This window comes from Ascidia mentula, chromosome 3 (assembly GCF_947561715.1).
Source record: "Ascidia mentula chromosome 3, kaAscMent1.1, whole genome shotgun sequence".
Classification (NCBI taxonomy): domain Eukaryota; kingdom Metazoa; phylum Chordata; class Ascidiacea; order Phlebobranchia; family Ascidiidae; genus Ascidia; species Ascidia mentula.
The window spans coordinates 18015191-18031052 of record NC_138568.1 but is presented as its reverse complement, the minus strand read 5'-3'; the positions used below and the strand labels follow the sequence as shown (position 1 = coordinate 18031052).

At 38.4% G+C, this 15862-nt stretch overlaps 2 protein-coding genes and 1 non-coding gene across 3 annotated transcripts; 2 read left to right on the top strand and 1 right to left on the bottom strand.

Moving 5' to 3' along the window:
- Positions 1-261: 261 nt before the first annotated feature.
- Positions 262-1361, bottom strand: LOC145895272 (uncharacterized). The gene is made up of 4 exons (XM_082984050.1): positions 1292-1361; positions 989-1155; positions 664-799; positions 262-569 (listed from the first exon to the last, which is right to left on the bottom strand). Exons 1-4 carry the CDS (start codon positions 1359-1361, stop codon positions 262-264), a joined length of 681 nt encoding a protein of 226 aa, XP_082840176.1.
- A 3297-nt stretch (positions 1362-4658) lies between these two features.
- Positions 4659-4780, top strand: LOC145896501 (small nucleolar RNA U3). The gene has a single exon (XR_014401945.1). It is a non-coding gene; the product is annotated as a small nucleolar RNA U3 (small nucleolar RNA).
- Positions 4781-5816: 1036 nt separating this feature from the next.
- On the top strand, positions 5817-12042 carry LOC145895841 (O-acyltransferase like protein-like). Its single transcript, XM_082984622.1, has 15 exons — positions 5817-6037; positions 6467-6591; positions 7067-7209; positions 7475-7647; positions 7925-8043; positions 8292-8450; positions 8697-8886; positions 9118-9286; positions 9373-9452; positions 9536-9661; positions 10447-10609; positions 10658-10723; positions 10934-11123; positions 11429-11587; positions 11807-12042. Exons 1-15 carry the CDS (start codon positions 5817-5819, stop codon positions 12040-12042), a joined length of 2319 nt encoding a protein of 772 aa, XP_082840748.1.
- The last annotated feature ends 3820 nt before the right edge of the window (positions 12043-15862 follow it).

Genomic DNA, 15862 nt, shown 5'->3' with positions numbered 1-15862 from the left:
ATAATGTAAGATATATCAGGAATGGTGTTCTCGTTTCCATGCAGCAGTGGTCTGAATTAGTACGTTCTGAAACAAAAATCATGGAGTTACAAACAATAACAAAAAATGAAAAGAACCAATGTCCAATGTATTGTTTTTTATTCTTTGTTTCTTTATATATTGTTCTTACGCGTAGTTGCTTTTTTTTCGCCCAATAAACATGATTTGATTTGTGCCAAGATCGAATAGCTTGACACATCTTGCAGTCACAACAACTTCCACTTACGTGGTAACTTCAACGTCGATTCGATAAACTTGGTTTGCCCAACCCCCACCCTTTCCAGAAGCAGGGCAGGCGTGACTCTCATCATATTTCTTGTAAGTCTCCACTGCATCACGTGATCCGGCGCACCAACCACCGTCCTGCAACGCAATGATGTTGTATCCACGGGAGTAGGCGGCTTGCACACATTTGGCGATCGCCTCGTTACGGCTTTTATATGGTCCGTCGAGAACTCGTTCCAATCCTTCAAGTGTGGGGATGGCACGATCTGAGGTGTCCCGCCAACAACCCAATTCAGTAAGTTTCACTAGTGAACAAAATATCAGCGTAAATTTACTGACAAATTACACAAACGTGCATTTACGGATAGCGAGAAGAAAAACCCTTAAAGCAAGATATACCTTGTGAAATTGTGGCGATTTCGTAAACTTGGTTTCCCCAACCTCCACCTTCTCCGTCAGTTGCGCAAGCTGTGCTTTTTCCGTACTTTCTGTATGTGTTTCTTGCTGTGGCAGAACTTGCACACCAACCTCCGTTCTATTAATTTCAATGGAACGAAAACTGATTTAGGTCCAAAATACGATGAGAATATGCAGTAAACTTCAGTAATTATTTTCGGTGGGTTAAGACTAGCACCCGACGAACTTTTTTTAACGATTTTATCATATAACATTTACCAGTTTTGGAAAATGTTTAACCACTAATTGTTTTATATAGGAATTATACCTGGACAGCGAATACGTCATCGCCATTGTTGTGAGCGACTCTGGCACATTTTGCGATCGCATTCACTCTTGCTTGATAACTTGCTCCATCAAGAATCGGATCTCCTTCTCTTGTAGGGATTGCTCTATTTCCATTGTCCGCCCAACATCCGAGATTGTTGAGAGTAACTGAAAGAGAACAAACCTTCATTTAATGGAAATCTTGCCAACTACTGTTTTGCATGGACATTTCCACTTAGTTCATTTACTTCAAGATTTTGAATTATCAACACAAAAAAATTTCAATTAGGAAAGTTGATCTTACCAGGATAATACTTGACAGCCTGAGTTGATACGACAAAGATGCACAAAAGAGCAAAAATCATTAAATTCATCTAAAAACATCAAACTTAATTTCTTGAAATATGACAATGTTGATCAAAAACTTACAAATCTAAATCTAGACATACCTTTGATTTGCTTGCTGTTGATAAAGCTTTCTTGTTATACAGTATATCCGTGGAACAAGATGGTAATGATTTGCAAAACGAGCCCACGCTCCTTTTATAAGGCGACCAGGCACTTCCTTCAACGATTCGATAGAGCTGGATTAAAACTGCAAGACAAGTTAACACTTAGTTGACGATGACGTCACGACGTCGTTGGTCAGCAATTGTGATTTTCGTGTTTCTGCTGACCATGAAGTAAACAGCATAGGATTAAAGCTTAATGGCAAGCAATAATGTTTCGTCAGTTTTGTTAAAACAATCATCATAAATATTAATTTCCAAAAAGAAGCCTTCTTACGTTTCTACACTTGTTTACGCAGACGATGAGAGAAGATTTTGTTACCTACATACTTGCTTTCTCATCGGCTGTTGTTGCTGAACGAGGCGAAAGCTGAACAAAGTGTGAGTATATGTATTATATTTATACATTAGTTTCCAAAGTTCTAACCATCGATGTTCCTCAATCAAAAAAACTTATACCTTGGAAGTAATGTCGCCTGGTGGATCGGGGCTTCTTTTGTATTGAAGATGCGTCCCCTTATGATGATGGGTTTGTGATCCTTGGTTCAACTCCCGTGAGTTTCTAAACCACGTCATAATCATGAATGTGATGAGCACAAAATATATTTCTATGTAAAGCCAACATTTCGCGCGCACGGAACCAACCCACTGAGCTCTCAGCAAGATATCTGTGGATTTACATAGAAATACATATCGTGATACGGTGCGCGATCAACAGCCTGCAATTTGTTCTACTGGAATTAAGTTGATGTAAAACACAATCAAAAGTGTCTACTCCATATTCAAATGAACATAAAGTTATTACATTTTGTAAACTGTTTCTTGATTAAGTGTATTTTCAAGCAGACACATAATCAGCAAAACAAGAAAAATCACTTGCAACGGAAATATGTTATTTACATTTGATTATAAATTTATTTTAATTTGTATATTAACGACACAGTTTTTTTGTTACTACTGCTCAAGATGGGTTTGATTATCATCACTGTGAAACCGGTGCCTATGTTGCGAATCCAACACGGTTGATGGCGATATCGAAATTTGTGTAGTAATTTCTCATAAACACGACACCAAAGATCCACAATAGACTTTCTTCTGACACCATGTTAATGCCGGTAAACCCCAAGGTGCAATCATTCAAATGCTGTTATAAAGGTATAAAATGTCTAATCAGTAATATTGTAGGCACCGTTTAACATTAGAAAAAGTGGCCTAAGATAAACACCAGACTTTAGCGGTTGATAATTTCTTTGAATTGATCGGACGTTTGCAATGGCAATGTAGGAAATTTCAGCCTTTAGTGGTCACAGCTTTTGAACGACACATGATATTGGGTTGGAATAAAGGTATGCGTTAAAGAGTAAATCAAAGTTTGGTAACCAGCATTGTTGCAGCAGTCGCGTACATCTGATTGATATTGTCCTAAATAAATACAATAAATTTTTAAATTTTTTTGCCGATTCGGGGGTTGTTATCAAATTACCAACTTTATCAGGGTGCGAAAAAGTTTGAGAAATACCTGGTTTACACGAACCGTTATGACGCACTCATCGGGTGTAAGAACGTATTTGGATGAACACATAAATTGCAGGTAGCAATTACTATATTTTGACACGCGATGATCATTTGTGTGTTTTCCATGAAAGCTCCAACAGCATTGGCGATCATTGCGATTGCATCTGTAGGACCAATAAATTGATTATTACCAGAACTAATATTTGCCAAATAACCACCGACACAAGCTTTGATTCCAGCCTTATCTGCAACGCTTATACTATCCACGGAAATTTGCCAGTTATTCTGAAAGTCAACGTAAATGGTGATCAAGCATAGAAGATTATGTCGAAGAGATTAATATCACCGAAACGCGCTGCGGGAAAACTCGTATCCCCCGTGGATATCACGTGGAAGATCGGCCGTCACGCCTAAAGACTCGACGCCAACCTACGGCACGGTGGTTCTTCCCTATGTCCCCATACTTACCGAAACTTTACAGCGGATGCTGACAGATTATGGGATCAAGGTCTACATCAGACCCCATACAAAACTCCGCAGTTTACTGTCGCACCCCATTGTTATAGAAGTAGTGGAACCTAAAGGAGTGGTTTACTCGATTCCATGTGGAAAGTGCGAGGGTGTTTACATGGAAGAGCCCTAAAAACCAGAATTAAGGAGCACCGTCGCGACGCCGCATCAAAAGACGCAAGTAAGACAACGTTGGCCAAGAATGCTGCCTTAACTGGCCATCGGAATGCCTTCGACAGGGCCAAGGTTTTGGAAAGGAGGTGGATCACACCAAGCGCCTTTTCCTAGAAACGTTTCGTATAACATAAGAACAATCGCTGTGTCAATGATAGGGAACAGTGTGTATATTTCCCGATGCTGTATAATAATTTGCTGTAACTGTTGTTTTCCCGCCCTTTTAATAACATCACTTTCACAAGCGGCGTAAGCGTTACATTTTTCCTTTTTTTCGTTTTCTTGGTTTTGGTTGTGTTCTGTACTAATACCATTATCCTGAGGAAGACTTGTTGGATAACAGGCGAAACATCGGTTAATAAAGTTACGTTTTTATTGTGCCAGAAGAACAGACTATTAAATTACAATAAGCCTGGCAGCAACAGAAACATTATTCTGGTGATCATATTGAACGTTAACTTCTTTGTATTTAAACTTTCCAGTGAATCTTGCAGGGTTTACACCACCCGGATACAACTCTCCACCATCCGGTAGTGACAAATCTCTAAAATCTTCAAAAATGCTATACATTAAACTTATGCCATACATTTGACCTAGGGTAAGAATGATAGAACAAACAAGTAATATTGTAATTTCACACATGCACTAGTAATTGGTGTTGCTGGGTAGGATAATCTGATCGACAAATGCATCACTACTTTGTGGTATTTGTATACGTCTCTACAATATAACAAACTCATCTTGTGCTCCTTGGAATTGTTGTTTTGTCGTCTGTCAGTGCCCTTTAGCCTTACAAAAAATAAATATCTTTAACGAACAGGTTCTCATGAACTTGTATTACCAAAGCTTCACAAATCCACAGATGTTCTAAAACGCTATGTTTAGTTTCATAAGATCGAGGCGCCACAAACTTAAAAACTCCGAGTATAAGCTTCATTGCTTTACTGTGTATTTTATTTGGTTAAGATCATACTTTTAGGAATCATTTCTATAGTATGTATCTTGAAAACGTCATTCAAACGTGACGGATCCCTAACTGCGATTGGTTTAACGTACGGACTTCACGAAAAATTTCTAGTGGCTGTTATTTTGCATTGAATAATACATTTAGTCCTCCACACACAAAAGTACATTTTTTTCGCAAATTAAACTTGTATTGGAAGATCCACAAATCCACTTATATTGTCCCACGCAGTTTTTTGTTTCATGAGATTGAGGTGCCATAAGTAATTTTTACTTATTTTGGCCTTTTCGATGGATTCAAACCCAAGGCTTTTCCGAAACGTCACATAATTTTTCCACTTAGTATATGTGTTAAAAACATTCACCTTACCGTTGTATCTCCCTTACTGTAAGTACAAGCCGCCACGTAGCTTATCTTATTTATTAACCACGGTTAAATGAGAGCATCCAGCATCACATCCATTGGCGAAATACTAAATCGATGTTCCAGGAAACAGAAAACCGACCAACAGACTTATTTGTTTCTGCTGGTAATAAAATCCTGTTTATAGGAACAGTACATAGTTACGTAAACATACATTCCCTTGCGCAGATACGTAAAAAAAACTGATAAGAAGTTTGTTGAAATGATTGACATTCGCGCTTCACCACAGGTTTTTTCTATGATATGATGATAATAAAAAAACTTGTTGGGTTGACTGGATGGTAAAGTGGAAATCTGTGTGCTTGCTATTGTAAAAGCTAGCCCATTGTCACAGTCAACAGCTGCATTGATGCATTGTCTGCAGCTTTCAAAAAAAAACTTTTCTCTCTATACAAATGCGTGACAATGCAGCAACCAATAGTGAGTATAAAATTTCAATGTCGGCCCTCGCACCATCAATATCAATACTTGTGTCAGATGTCAACTAAGTTTTATGGCGATGTAATTTTTATGACAACCATTAAAATCTATTAATGTTGGAAAAGTGCTGTTCTGCAGGGTATAAGTCAAACATTAACTGATGTTAGCCTTGATAACGAGCAACGTTTAGGAAGAGGAAAGAATATTTTGGGGGACGTGGTTTCTTTGAAGAATTTGCTTCTGTGACAAACTAACAGTTCGAAAAAACATTGCATGGAAGAATAACGTTATAGTTCCATTTGCAGAAGGCTGTAATGAATTACAAATCAGGATTTGCTTTATTTTTTCTCGGGACTTGCCTAATGCCAGTGTGGGGACGGGATGCAACGGATTGGAAAACTGGGGATGGTGGGGCAACGACGCTGGACAGTAGTGATCGTATCCAAACCAATTTAAGTCAACTTTACCACTCACTTGCAGAGATTCCGACTCCCATTAATAAAGGCCTGGTAGAGTTTCTTAAAGTTTTTGAAAGGTACGGTTTTGTTGTACTAACTGGTTTAGATTGACGAAATTGTATTGTTCTCACTTTTGTCCCATGTCGGTTGTGTAGGTTTAGTCTCTGAAAATGACATCGTAACAGCGAATGGAAACCAAGGCATTCAAACAAAGTAAATTTATAGGCGACATGAAGGCATGCTTACAAATACCATTTTTGTTCCAAAAAATATACGTGTTTTTCTGCATTGCTCTGTGAATGACGTAAATGCGTGCAATCAAGAGAATCTTCATGCATACAGAGGGGATTGCCGTTTCTTACGCCAGTAAATATGAAAGTTAGTTTAACAAGCTGCTTCTATAGCTGGGTTCTAAACACAAATCACTTCAAAGTTAACTTACAAGAGGACTTGTTAACTTAACAACGCGACTTATTACTGGCGGATTTATGTTTATATAATCACAGCATCATCTTAAATATGGATAGTGAATCATCCACTAACATCCATGGGGAACATCAAGAGGATTGCTTCTCTGCTATTCACCTGGTTATAGCAGATGCAAGGGAAAGCAAGTTGTACGCAGTACAAAGTACGAAATTGTTTTTTTATTGATACTGTGGCGTGCTTGCTCTTCATTCGTCGTAAATCGAATGATGCGAACATGGCGTGACACATGACACGTGAGAGAATCGCAAGAAAAAGGCAACACGCACTAAAACTTACACAACCCGCGACGGTACATCTTTACAACATATTGTGTCCATTTAATTGCAAAGCAAAGAATCTGTTCTTCTGGTACGATTAAACGCATACTTTTATTTACCGACACCTGCTGACGTTAAAAGCGGTGTCAGCGTCGCTTTTTCTTGCGTTTTTACGCTGCTTTATGCCTGTTTGCGTGCAGCACCATTAACCTGACGGAGTCTGGTTGAACAGCAAGTGAAACGTCAGTGAATAAAAGTATACGGACCAGAAGGACGGTCTCTTTGCTTTGCAATTACACTAAATCTATATATGTTGGTAAATATTTGTGTAAGCACTTGAACATTCAAACCCCACTGCAGTGTTTGATTCCTGGGGCACTCCGGAACTAGGATTTCTGGAAGCAAACTGGCGGTGGCCCGGTCACTATTACGAATGCTGGTCGTCCGAGGGCGATGTTGTAAGTGGGATGTGGTGCGACGCTTACCTTGGAAAGCGATACGAGGTAAGTAGCAAAACGTTTTACACAAAATATCTTAACTATAGTGATTCTGGTCGTATAGCTAGATTGAACAATATGGCGGAATTTGCTAACTTGACGAAACACATATATTCTGAGACTTTGCAGTCAGTGATAAACTTTGCAGTCGTTACCAATATCGCCATGTAATTATCTATACACAAAGGGACCCCTATATTAGACTAGTAGCATTACAAAAAGGCATTTTGATCAATTGCCATGGCGCGTTTAAGTCTTTATTGTATTTTAGCCATACGTTGCTGGATATCCAATGCAAATCGATCTGGGTTCTTGCTTTCCTCGAATTTGCTCCGAAATTTCAGTAAAGACAATCCTCCAAGAACTCTACGTCAGTCTCCCTATTCAAAAAGTGACGTGTCCTCTGCCTCCCAATAAGTTGACTGTTGGCGATATTATCGGCATGTGAGTGAAAAGCTCTGAAGTGTAATTATATTACATTAACATTGCACTCGGTAGCTCGTCACATTGTCCACAATAAGCAATTACTACCGAATGTAATGGCAAGGTATGCTGTGCCAGTTTCATATCTCATTTCCGTTTTCAATTCTTTCGTGTTCTGTAGATAATCTTTATCTTTCTGTGATTACGCAATCCCTCCTTCACATTAAACCAATTAGCAAATTTCCGGAAGGGCAGAAAAGCATGAAAACATTAACATTTTGTGAACGCTTTATTTCAGAGTAATCAGTTCCATACTGTTTGCACTTGTCTCGCTCGCTACCGTCATCGATATATACGAAAGAATGCGATTGGAAGTAGACGAAATACAGGAACGGAACAGAAGTCGCTCGAATGGTGGTAAGATATACTCTCCTTTATAATGTATCGATGCAGGTTGCACTGAGGATCGCCCTACATGCCTTTACTTTACTTAACCATTTTACGCGTCGTTAATAATGCTAAGTTGCCATGCTTGTCAAGAATCATGGAATGGCTTTTTCCAAACGTTTGCATCGAGGTCACCATGTCCACTTTGAATAGATATTGTCATTTAATTCACAAGAATAAGACGACATAACATCAAGGCGTGCTTTTACTTTTATCAGGCAAAGTTCTTCGTTGTTTTTCACTGGTTACAAACAGCGAAAAAATTCTCGACATGCGAAAGAGACCGGGGACGATTCCTGTCCTGGATGGAATAAGATTTTTAAGCACAACGTGGATTGTCATCTTTCATGTTTACATAAACATGCCTTTCCTTTTAGGTAAGCGATCAAGTAAATCAGAACCACAAAATATTAATTAAGCAGTGTGACTCCAGGTATTGATTTGGAATGATTAAATGAACAATTCGCAAAACGGTGCAACTATTGCATTTTTGTTGTGTTCAATGTTGTAATCACATACGTAAAGCGAGCAGTTTTGAAGTAGTTACAATTTTTTTTTTACTATTTAACCAAATTCACGCGAAAAAAGTATCTTGGCTTTCAATATTGTTTATTGCTGACCAGATAACACTGCCCAAGCTGAGAGAATGGTCAGAGACAATGCATCCATAATGGTTTTGGCCAATGGATATTATGCAGTCGATAGTTTCTTCTTTATTGGCGGTTTGCTTGTGACCTATCTAGGAATACATCAACTCACCAAGAACAGTGGACACATAAACGTACCTCTCATGTACATTCAACGATACATGAGGTTAACGATATCAATTGAGACTTATTCCTACTATGTGTACGCGACTTTGTGGCGTATGGCACAAGATAAGACAATTTTCGGCAATCTGTTTGCATGAAACTATTCATTGAGTTTTTTTGGCTTTTGGAAATAAGAATTAGCATTTTCCCTGAAAATTATAACTGTATCATGCAATATATTTACCAATTTTGGCTACTGGTAACATTAAAAATCTAGTACCATATTTTTTAGAATCACGCCGGCCTATGCGTATCTCATACTGTTCTCTGTCGGTTTGTACAAGTACGTTGGTAGTGGACCCTACTGGAAGACCAACGCGGACGCATTTAACGATATGTGCAAGGATCAGTGGTACACCAATCTTCTCTACATTAATGTTTTATTCCCTGCAAACGAAACGGTATAGTTTTTATTTGGTAAACAACTACTGTGGAAAATTATTGCTCTGGTTCTCAGCCAAAATATAAGTTTGCTTTTTCTTTATAGTGCCTTCCGTGGGGTTGGTACCTTGCACTTGATATGCAGTTCTACATTCTGTCACCCATCTTCTTCATAGTGCTTTACAAGTAAAACGCTGCATTCCAACTGCAAAATTGTCAAAAATTCAGTTGAATATTTCACTTCGAAACAAACTCTTTCTCATTTTCAGAAAGGGGAAATTTGGAATAGTGTTAATTTCAGTGGTTTGCGTTGCCAGCATGCTGACTACAGGACTTCTAACATACTTTAGCAACCTTCAACCGTTTGTCTACAGCGGCTCTGTTGCATTTGCACCGTAAGAAATATATAGTTATTAATACCATTAGGTTTACAGGCTTCGCAGCCCAGGCATTGTAGCCTAGCTGGATCAGTCAATTTTTCATGACAAGTCGGAGCGATATTGAAAAAAAGCTCCCGGTGAGATTTGAACGCACGACCCTGGGCTAACTAAGCCCAACTACCAACTGAGCTGTGGTTTCACGGGGTATATTGTGGCCAAACTGCGTGCGCAAGCGCACAACTTGTCTTAAACCTTCACATATACGCCGAGGATCTCTACCACCATAATCAGACAACGCAGTTATGTTTCATGCAATGGCGTGATTGGTATGATCACCCAACTGCGCAGGTCCTTACATAATACGATATCAGCCATCGCCAAGTAAAAACCTGCGCAAGGCGACGTTTCTGCATATCATGCCATTGTATGTAACATTACTGTGGTAACATATACATTTTTTAGTTAGATCAGCTATCTGAGAAAGCATTACTTTTTTCATCTGTCGAAGTTTGTGTCAATACTTCGACTAATATATGATTTCTGTATCTGTTCTTAGGAATTTACGCGATTGGATTTGCAAAAATGAAAAGCACTTTCCTCGCAGCTATAAACGATATAAATAATGTGCTCTCATTTCCGTTATCAATATAAATAAAGTGAAATTGTTGGGTAATAAAAATACCGCAAGAATTATCTTTTAGTACTTAATTTGTGGAAAAATAGCACAAAATTTTATAAATGGTATTTTTCTTCGAGTTTTCTTTATTTCCCGTGAGCTTCAAGTAAGTTTGTTTCAACAGCTGGTACCACGAGATCTACAATTCAAGCAGGCAAGTTACATATAGCGAGAAGTTTAGCACCAATACTTATCGCACACCTTGGTGCCGAATATCTGTGTACATGATCGGTATGCTGACTGGATACGTTCTCCACGAGACAAAGATGAAGATCAAAATGCACAAGGTTAAGTAAACAATGTCGGTGAATAATTAACCCTGTCTATATAAACAGGGAGGATCTCAATTTCTCAAAGTAAAGAATAACATGGTTGGAGCTATGAGATGTTTTATAAACTTTGTAATCTGAAAGCGCACACGATTTGGCTTTGGTCTGTCGCTTTCAGATTACAATGTTTGTACAACAGCTCATAACTCCATCCATATTATTCTTTACTAAATTACACGATTTGGCTTTCGTGTGAAACTGACATTTTGCTATTGTATTCCCATTTTAAACTAATTCTTATGTATCTTTCGATGTATTTTAAAGTTATCCCTTCTTTTGAAGGCGGTGGCATGGATAGGATGGATTCTTGCTATTGGCGTAGCGTGTGCTGTGGTTTATGGTCCTTTTGTTGTCGTGGAAGAAACCACGACCTTGAGCAGAGGACTGGCAACATTTTACGAAATATTTGCTCGCCCACTGTGGGCCATCTGTCTTGCCTGGCTTGTCATTGCTTGTATGAGTGGATACGGAGGTATGTAATGCTTGTGCATGTACATTATTAACAGTAACCGGGAGATGTATATTTGACAGGATAAGTCAAGGCATAAAACATGTAAACTTTTAATTTATATTGACTAAATTGCCAGAATATCATATTACCTATCGCTGAAAACTTTAAATTCGCTCAGCAAGAAGGAAAATAACTATTAGAACAAGCTTAGCCATCAACTTGGAGACGAGCTTTAGATTAGGTCCCAGGACGTTGTGCACGCCCTATAGCATTTTAGTAATGGTTTGTGTTGTCAAGATTGTAAACGCTAGTGTTCTTTTCAACAGGCCCCATCAAAACTTTCTTGGACTGGTCAGTTTTTGCTCCTCTGGGTAGGTTGACCTACAGTTCTTATCTTGTCCATTACCTCGTCATATTCTGGTATATCGAGTCGCAGGAAACTCCTCTTCACTTCCTGACCATCAATATGGTGTACGTTTACCTGGGTAAGCCAAAACATCGATATTTATCGATATTAGGTCTACGCATTTACTCGTATATTCTGCGTTTTATTTTTGTTGTAAGTTTACCTTGGCAATTGTAGTGGGAACTATTGGCAACCAACCTTTTTTCAGCAAAAGATTTATATTTGCACAATAATTACGTGGGTTAGCAGATCTGAAATATAAAATAATTACTGCTGTTCATATGGTAATGTATATCAGGCACTTTGACAATAACGTTCGGATGTGGATTTGTTGTGGCCGTTTTCATCGAGTGGCCGATGGTCGGTTTGGGGAAACTCGCTTTCCAACCACGGGATTGCCAGCAGAAAACATTACTTCCCACTTCAAATGACAACAACGGTCCTTTTGAGCAATACGTACCTTACTATGTTAACCACGGCAAAGAACTGGATGAAGGGTCCTCGAACGTAAAACAAGAAACCACAGTTTTTTAAATTTAATATTTATGTAATTATCGTATTGTGTATTCACTTTCCTCACCAATGTTAAAAACAATATGCTTGTAAAACAATATCAATAAAAGTGTAATTCTACTTGAGCAATTGATGCATTTGTTCGCATTGAGGCCAACGTTACCTTTAAACAAATACTAAAAGTTTGGTTTAGTTATCTAACATATTGCACGATATAGTACTTTTATTTCAAAGATTGCAAGCAATCAAGTCTGCATGAACGATTACTTTTTTAGCTCAATAATTGCAGCAACACCACAGTGTTCATTTTGCAGCGTATATGTCGTTTTTAGCAAAAAATCCATGTATGAGGTAACAGGCAATCGTTGAAGATAGTAGACCTACGCAGTTACTCGTATCTCCTGCGTTTCACCTGGAAAGATGTTATTCTGTTGTGTCTGGGGCGGCTACCAACAGACAACTAAATGAAAAACCTTTTCTTTATTTATGTACAAGTCATATAATGAATAATCTTACACAACTTTGTGGATTAAATAGCGCCCAGAATCTTGGCAATGTTGGTGGCCGCAACTAGTATGGAAGTTATTGGCGATATTTTTTTATCACGCAGCATGTTTTTTTTTGCGCATAGCGACATGAAATAGCTTAAACTATAGTTGGGAGGTTTTGAACCATTGAGTATTGCACCACGTGGTTTAAAACAAGTATACAACAACGTAGACGAAACAGACTCCTTTTATTCAAGTTGCAGCGGAAACAGTTTTTCTCAACATTTCCAAAAGGTAATTACTGCAGCTAAATCTACTTGTTTGCCGTCGGAATTGAACCCTACCAACACTTTTTTTGTCCAGAAATAATGACAAACTTTTGTGGCAACTCTCTTACGAAAATTGCGCTGTTGAGCAGTTTGTTGTTGGGGGATTTGGGTCGGCACGGGACGAGCATTGCGTACAACACATACGCAAATTTTTTCAAGAACATTTCCGTAAAACCATACCAAACTTTGTGTAACAACCACAAGACAAAAGGGATAGCGGAAAAAAGACAGCAAAAAAAACGAACGCGATTGGAAGGGAGCAAATTAAACGGGGTTTACGAGTTCGCCGAGTTGCATGACATAAAAAACATATCGCCTTGGTTCGGAAATACATAGATAAAGCCTATCGTGCTCCAATACAGCGAAAACATAAATTAATCATAAATGAAGACGAAGAGAAGTGGGGTAAGAAACAAAAAACTTGCGGACCCGATAAAACAATAGGGAAATACTTTTAAACGCCTGGGAAAAGTGTGCGTTCTTCTAATATAACAAATAAGTCAAATACGCCAAACAACACGATAATTTTTTTTACGCAAAAGTAAACGGAGTAAATGATCATAAATGCTCTGCAAGCGCTTTAAAATTAAATTTATTGGCCCAACGGTGCTGTGTAAATGATTTGCCAGCAATATTTTCTCTAAAGGAGCAGGACTATACGGAATTGCTGGACACAGGCGTTTGGCTCAGTGACAAACACATCGATTCGGTCCATCACATTTTGAAACAGCAATTTCCCGACACTGACGGACTGCAAAGCATTTTAGCTTACTCCCGGCAAATGGATCAAGCAAATTTGTCCAAGTTATTAACGTACACTGAAATCATGGGGTTACTGATTCAAAGGTGTTTTCTACAGATGACATCACTGTTCAAATTTTCTACAGGGCATTTCCTCGGTACAATTCCGATGATGATTTTGCAATTTCAAAGCTTTGTAAACACTGCACATCAAAATCACGATGATGATTGAATGCTGAGCAGGAAATCAGTTGCCACGCAGTTGAAGAGGAAGACCGAGTGTTGAAATAAAAGTCTGATCAATGTGAGCTGAACCATGAACAAATATGCACAATTTAAGTCCATGCTATCACGGCAAAATGCAAGTTTAAAGAAACGAAGGGTATTAAATATGTGTAATGATGACGAATTCACTCCAACACAAAGCAAAAAGGATATATACTTTAATATTACTCAACATTGTTCATTGGGTGGGTAATAGGCTACAGCTTAACGCACAACGCTGACGGGTCAAATATTCAAACTTATGTAAACTAACCTTTAATCTCATTAGAAAGCGGAAAAGGCACAGGTTTACTGGAAGGACTTGGCGTGTATGATCCAGTTACATGTTAATTATGATAAGTATGTTTCTTATTGCTTATCTTTCAGGTGTGTTTGCAGGAACACAAGCGTTTAAGTCAATGGTGGTTACGTGCGTCCTAATACATCAGTATTACAACACAGAAACATACAAGTGCAATGGTAGGCTGCATACACAGTCCTTCCTAGTTCCAACACAACGTCGAGACAGCATGAGACGAAGGATGAGGAAATCCTTTTCAACGTTTGTCATAACGTGGATTTTTTAGTTTCACACGATGACGTTTAATTTCACAGCATGTTTTACAACCGTGCGAAAGACAATGGATTAGGAAGTGTCAGTTTTAAATGTCAGAATGGAAAGGGATATTGCGTAAAATCCTTATATTAGTGCCCCACTGTGTGGATATGTTTAACTGCTGCCAATCAAGTGCGGATTTAAACCTATCGGAAGCAGGAAGGTTGCTTAAACAGAAACTAGGCTTCTTACTTCAGTGACAACAAGTATACGCATATCGATATCCAATTTCCAATGTTTTTGTTACAGGGTTAGGACATTTTTCTGTGATTTAGGCCAGCTTATTTGCAAACAAACTTTTCAATCTATAAAGGTATGGATTTGTCTGTTATAAATACACGCCAACAACAAACATTGTATCATAAGCATTCGAAACTTAGAACATCTTGTGTTGCAGATATCGTTGGTTGGTGAGAGAGAGGATTTGAGTCAGGGCGGAATCCGTCTTGTTGACTCCAGACTAAAAATGAGAGCAAGGTTTGTGAGCTATTTAAATTCTCTACATGTTAAAACAATATCCACATTTTATCGTCGAAAAACACAAAATAAACCAATGTGGTTGAGTCATTATGAATATTGTTGGCAAATGAGTTTGGTTTTAACGTATCCTGTCATGACGTCACAAATAAATAAAAATATTAGGGCAGATATTATTTGAAACCAACCACTCCCTAAGTTAGTTCCAATGTAAGCAAAAGCTGCTAGATTGGCCGGCTTAGACATAGGGCATTAGGAACACGAGAACAAAGTACAAGGAAGATATACTTGTATACAAGTAATGTTTTTGGAGTTTTGGGATCCTAGTTAACTTAAATAATACAGCAGTGTTCCACGGACAAAGAAAAGTTTGGGGAAACACTGGTAAAACTAATGATGACGTCACTTAACAGAGTTACAGAGACATAACATTGTACGATGTAAACTCTTTGTGTTTTTATCAGGTATTGGTTGAAGGTGGTTGGAATCCAGCTCTTATTCATCACACTCGCTTCAGCGCTGTATAAACGTGGCGAAAGTAAATAACTCTAAATTAATACTTTTTCAAATTTCGATATGAATCGATTTGCGTTCATGTGTTTTGTGCAGGTTTTACATGCGATGATGGAAGGCGGGCCTCTGCTGCGTGGTTTTGTGATGGTTTTCGTCGCACTAATTGCAGGGACGGAAGCGATGAGAAACCGGCCAACTTTTCCACTTATCCTGAAAACCTCACTAGTCCTTACATGAGGTGAAAGCGCTTAAACGTGCTTTCTGTAATTTTTTTCGCACCGATGTTGCGCAAAATTTAGGTAAAGTTGTAGGTTGTCTACTACTTTCAACCGCTGAATGAATAGTTTGTCATTAATCAGGTTTATTTAAACCAAACTATCAGCATTTGCACGTTTCAAAATTGTATTACAATA